At 49.9% G+C, this 6,000-nt stretch overlaps 2 protein-coding genes across 3 annotated transcripts in view; one reads left to right on the forward strand and one right to left on the reverse strand.

Moving 5' to 3' along the window:
- The window catches only part of acot13 (acyl-CoA thioesterase 13), a 220,355-nt gene that overhangs the window by 113,291 nt on the left and 101,064 nt on the right, over positions 1-6,000 (reverse strand). The window lies entirely within an intron of this gene.
- LOC139264333 (dyslexia-associated protein KIAA0319-like) overlaps positions 1-6,000 on the forward strand; it is a 128,061-nt gene that overhangs the window by 19,436 nt on the left and 102,625 nt on the right. For both annotated transcript variants that reach the window (XR_011593324.1, XM_070880617.1), the window contains exons 3-4: positions 2,049-2,797; positions 3,302-3,503. Coding sequence is in view for 1 of the 2 variants with exons in the window: in XM_070880617.1 (XP_070736718.1) it covers positions 2,049-2,797; positions 3,302-3,503 (951 nt within the window). In the remaining variant the exon portion in view is untranslated. The remainder of the gene's footprint in view (positions 1-2,048; positions 2,798-3,301; positions 3,504-6,000) is intronic.

A 6,000-nucleotide genomic window follows, 5' to 3' on the forward strand; every position in this document is an offset into this window, starting at 1 on the left:
TTGAGGGGGAAGTTGTAGAGCTGGAGGAGGTTACAGTGATAGGGTGGGGTAAGGCGATGGAGGGGTTTGAACATGAACATGAGGATGAGAATTTTAAATTTGGGACGTTGGAGTATTGGGAGTTAATGTAGGTCAGCAAGGACTGGGGTGATGAGCGAGTGGGACTTGGTGCAGGGTAGGATATGGAGAGCAGAATTTTGGATGAGCTGAAGTTTAGAGGGTGAAGAAAAGAAAGAGAATTTATATAGCGCCGTTCATGACCCCCGTATGTCTCAAAGCGCTTTACAGCCAATACTTTTGGAGTGTAGTGAGAAAGGCATGGTTGAGGGTTTCAGCAGCAGATGGGCTGAGGTAGTTTCAATTTTAAAAGCCCAGTTTCCCTGATGTAATTGATTGCTCTGCACTCGATTGAATCGGGCAAACCAGCAGAATTCTTCCCCCCCCCCCCCCCAAATCTTTGCCCAGGATAGCCTGACAACCTACCCTCTGTAATGGATCCACAATGATTTCTCCCTCTATCCCCCCCCCCCCCCCCCCCCCAACCTAAGGCATATGTCCTCGCAACAACCTAAATGGCCCCAGTGCCCTGTCCATCCAAAATATTTAAATACTGTTGCCCCCCAGCCCATTTCCTGGGGCCAGGGATGCAACCAAGGGGCAGGCAGGAATGCTGCTTCATTGCAATTCCAAAGGCAGAATGGAACCACAGGAAACTCGACCCTCCCAATGTCATGGCTTTCAGTAAACGTTGAATACAGCGCCTTACAAGATAATTGCAACTAAATTAAAAGCTCTTAGGATAAAAGAACGAAGGAACTTGCATTTTGGTAGAGCCTTTCATGACTTTGGGACGTCCAAAAGCGCTTTTCAGCTAGTGAAGACATTTTTGAAGTATAGTCACTACTGAATCATAGAAATGTATGGCACAGAAGGAGGCCATTCAGCCCATCATGTCTGCTGGCTGAAAAAGAATTTTAGCTATGAGGAAAGATTGGATAGACTGGGGTTGTTTTCTTTGGAACGGAGGAGGCTGAGGAGAGACTTAAGTGAGGTGTATAAAATTGAGGGGCCTCGATAGAGTGGATAGGAAGGACCTATTTCCCTTAGCAGAAAGATCAATAACGAGGGGGCATAGATTTAAATTAATTGGTCGAAGGATTAGAGGGGAGTTGAAAATGTATTTTTACCCAGAGGGTGGCGGGGATCTAGAACTCTCTGCCTGAAAGGATGAAACCCTCACTGCATTTAAAAAGTACTTGGATATGCACTTGGAAGTGCCATAACCTACAAAGCAGCGGACCAAGAGCTGGAAAGTGGGATTAGGCTGGACAGCTCTTTTTCGGCCGTGCAGACACGATGAGCTGAATTGGGTCCTTTTGTGCATAAATTTCTATGATTCTATTATCCACACTTTCCAAGAGCTGCAAACAGGCAAAGCTTCTATGGCTCAGTGGGAGCTCTCTTGGCCCTGTTTCAGAAAGTGTGGGTTCAAATCCCACCACCAGTGACTAGAGACAGTGCACACTTCTGAGGGAATGCTGCACTGTTGGAGATGCCATCCTTCAGATGATTTGTTCAATCGACGACCCATCTGTCCTCTTGATGGATGTAAAAGAGCCTATGGTGCTATTTGAAGCAGAGTGGATTTGTCCCATGTGTTCCGGCCAATATTTATTCCTCAATCAACATCATTAAAAGAGATTATCTGGTCATTATGTCATTAATATTTGTGGAACCTTGCAGTGCGCAGTTCCTAAATTCCTACACTTCAAAAAGTATTTAATTGGCTGTAAAGCACTTTGGGATGTCTTGAGTTTGTGAAGGCGCTGTATAAATGCAAGTCCTTTCTTTTATTGCCAGGAGTGCAATGTCGGGACATTACCCATCCAAATGTTCCTGCGATACTATTCCCATGGCATAATTTCAGCACCAATGAATCCAACACATTCTCTAATACAACACTGCAGTAAAGGAGCCCAGTATGCTGTCATATGCATTTAGATTTTAACAATTTGTAATTTTATCTGTGGTTTATAATGTTTTCACAGGTGCTCTATCGGATCATTGCAGTGAAACAGCTCGGTATTTAGACGCTATAGTTTCTCCCAACCTAAAGACAACCAAAATCCTGCGAGTTCCTCCAGCAGTTTCAATGTCCGAATGTATATCAGCCTGTTGTGACTTTCCTGGCTGTAACTTGGCGTGGATGTTTGAGGGCCGCTGTTACATTATAAACTGCCAGCATAAGAATGAGTGTGAGCCAAAGAAGACGAGCACTGTAGAATCTTACTTGGCCTTTGTGCAGAGGTCATCATCTCCGAGGTCAAGCCTGCAGGAAGCCCGTTCTAAAAGTAGAGGGCCTTCCATAGGGATGCAAGGAGAGTCGATGTCAGCTGAGGGGGATGGTAACCTGGAAGATCTGTATGGCGAAGACCTCAGCTTTGATGGTTCTATAGCGGCAGACTCCACAGGAGATTATAAGGAAATACCCATTACTGATTGGAATTCGGGAAGTTCCAGCAAGGATCAGGAGCTGTGGGACTCTAAATATGATCTTGATATGTCTTCAGTGAAGGCTAGTGAGGTTGGTGGTGATGAGGAGGAGGATAAGTCTGCTGGAATTCAAAGCAGAGCTCCTTCAGATGCAAGCTTTCTGGTTAATGGGTCTCAGCAGGAAGTGTGGAGTGATGAAACAAAGCAAGAGGCTAACAATATTGTGAAGGTTCTCCCTTTGGAGAGAGTGAGTAAAGGAAATCTACAGCACAATTTAAATGAAAGCAACACCAGTGTCCAAGAGGTATTTTTAAATATCTTACTGCTGCTACAGGTTTTTTTCTTTAAGCATTTTTCTTCTCGAGACATTTTCTCCCCATCCCCTTTATTTGGTTTTCAATGTTGTACACCAGCCACTGTAGAGCTGACCTATGGGTAACCTGCTCCGAAGTCTAAACCAAAGCTGCCAGGGGGCACAGCTGGTGTGGCATGGTGGGGGGGGGGGCGGGTGGTTTTATGTGCCAGTGAAATGCCACATCAACCAGGGGGAGCAACAGAGTAACATCCACCCATGTAAATAAGAGCATTTGACCTAAAATAACAGAATACCTAAATAATAGAATAGATGGTGTGTAAAGTTATATGTCTTAAAATGATATATCAGTACAAAAATAAAATGGAAAAGTATTTCACTAGGGTAGTAGTCATCCTCAAAAGCTGTTCCTACAATCTTTTTTTCTGAGAAACCATTGTTTTGTGCTACAATGTTTCTCCACAAGTAATGTGCGTTTTTCCTTCCCTTCTCCAGGAATATGTCTTTCCTTCAAATTCATCACCTGCCGAACCAATGACTGCAACACCTAGTCCAAAAACAAATGGCTTTGCATCTACACACCAGGAAAAGTCAGGAATAGACATCCAAATTGTAACTCCCAGCAGTGAGAGTTCACTTGCTTCACTGCCCACTGTCACAGAAGCATCAACAGTGTCTACAGTCACAAAGCAACGAGGTACTGCGCTGTTTTCCTAATTCTGCTGAAACGACGAAGTGTTATTGTAGTGTGGAGTTTGTATCGCCCTTCGTTCAAACTCAAATTATACCCTTCATTTGGTCTCGGTCAATGAAATACGTAATGGTGTATAGCAGCAGGTAGAATCTTGCAGCACAGCAGGAGACCATTCGCTTCATCGTGCCTGTGCCTGCTCTTTGAAAAAGCTATCCAATTTGTACCACTCCACTGCCTTTTGCTCATAGCCCTGCAATTTTTTCCTTTTCGTATATATATTCCAATTTCATTTTCAAAGTTGCGCTTGAATCTTCTTCCATCGCACTTTCAGGCAGATCACTGCGTAATATCACTGCTCCTCTGGTTTATTTGCCAATTATCTTAAATCTGTGTCCTCTGATTACTGACCCTCCTGCCCGTGGAAACGATTTCTCTATCAAAACTCTTCATAATTATGAGCACCTCTATTAAATCTCCTTTGAACTTTCTCTGCTCGAAGGTTGTAGTTGATTTGAAGGGATCAGATGGCATAACCAGTGAGAGTGAAGCTTGAATGATTTTTGAATGTTGTCTGAATTTTGAAGATTGATTGAGCTAAAAAGGAAAACCTCAAGTGTAAAATCTGAATTGAAGGATAAAAATACCTCCTTTTGCCTTGCACCATCATCCCGTTTGCCATTTAATCACACCTGCCATCCACCCCATCACTGACCTTTCCCTTTTGTTCTTTCCCTGCCCCGCTTTGCCCCTGGCCCTTAACTAAAGTGACTCAATTCCAAATATGTTTTGTAATGCTAGCTGATCACCTAGGTAGACCTCACAGTAGTTGAGATTGAGGGGGTCAAGTTTCGGGCCGCGCATAGAACGGCGCAGCCCTGCGAGCCACACCTGATTTCCGCGCTCAAAACCGCGCCGAAAACTTACCTCGGTATTCTCCACTCCCTCAGGTCGATCCAGGCCCTCAACGCGGCGCAGCACAAGCTGTGGGGGGGCGGAGCCAGGTTCCTGCGCTGAAAACAGTGCCGGGACCTCAGCACATGTGTGCTACAGTGTACGCACATATGCAGTAGCACCAGGTGCCCGAAACTGTGTGGGAGGGGCCCGAAGCACGCCGCCCCTAGCCCTGGCCGAATGGGCTCACTGGGGCGGGGAAGATCGGACTGCACCTCCCTCATCCAGCTCCTGCTCTGGCTGTGGCTCCGGCTTCCCCCCCCACCCCCCTGTTCAGCTCACGCTCCCTCTGGCTCTCTCGCACCCCGCACCCCCAGCTCCCGCTCCGCTGCCATCCGCTGCCCCCCCACACCTCCCGCTCCGTTGCCATCCGCATCTGTGTCCCCCACCCCAGCTCCTGGTCCGCTCCGGCTCCCCCCCAACCTTCAGCTCCAGTCAGCTCCCTCTTCCTTCGGCGGGACCCACCCATCCGGCATCTTGCTGGGGGCGGGCCACGCCCAAAGTCTTCGGCCCGGCTTCTTCTCATCGGCCGGACCGGTTCAGCCTTCCCCTTCTCTCCCCCCCCCCCCCCCCCCCATCTCTTCTCCCCCCCCATCTCTTCTCCCCCCCCATCTCTTCTCCCCCCCATCTCTTCTCCCCCCCCATCTCTTCTCCCCCCCATCTCTTCTCCCCCCCCCCATCTCTTCTCCCCCCCCCATCTCTCTCCCCCCCCCATCTCTTCTCCCCCCCCCATCTCTTCTCCCCCCCCATCTCTTCTCCCCCCCCATCTCTTCTCCCCCCCCATCTCTTCTCCCCCCCCATCTCTTCTCCCCCCCCATCTCTTCTCCCCCCCCATCTCTTCTCCCCCCCCATCTCTTCTCCCCCCCCATCTCTTCTCCCCCCCCATCTCTTCTCCCCCCCCATCTCTTCTCCCCCCCATCTCTTCTCCCCCCCATCTCTTCTCCCCCCCATCTCTTCTCCCCCCCCATCTCTTCTCCCCCCCCATCTCTTCTCCCCCCCCATCTCTTCTCCCCCCCCATCTCTTCTCCCCCCCCATCTCTTCTCCCCCCCCATCTCTTCTCCCCCCCCATCTCTTCTCCCCCCCCATCTCTTCTCCCCCCCCATCTCTTCTCCCCCCCCATCTCTTCTCCCCCCCCATCTCTTCTCCCCCCCCATCTCTTCTCCCCCCCCATCTCTTCTCCCCCCCCATCTCTTCTCCCCCCCCATCTCTTCTCCCCCCCCATCTCTTCTCCCCCCCCATCTCTTCTCCCCCCCCATCTCTTCTCCCCCCCCCATCTCTTCTCCCCCCCCATCTCTTCTCCCCCCCCATCTCTTCTCCCCCCCCCCATCTCTTCTCCCCCCCCCCATCTCTTCTCCCCCCCCCCATCTCTTCTCCCCCCCCCATCTCTTCTCCCCCCCCCCATCTCTTCTCCCCCCCCATCTCTTCTCCCCCCCCATCTCTTCTCCCCCCCCATCTCTTCTCCCCCCCCATCTCTTCTCCCCCCCCATCTCTTCTCCCCCCCATCTCTTCTCCCCCCCCATCTCTTCTCCCCCCCCATCTCTTCTCCCC

The sequence above is a fragment of the Pristiophorus japonicus genome, chromosome 5 (assembly GCF_044704955.1).
Source record: "Pristiophorus japonicus isolate sPriJap1 chromosome 5, sPriJap1.hap1, whole genome shotgun sequence".
NCBI classification, from domain to species: Eukaryota; Metazoa; Chordata; class Chondrichthyes; family Pristiophoridae; genus Pristiophorus; species Pristiophorus japonicus.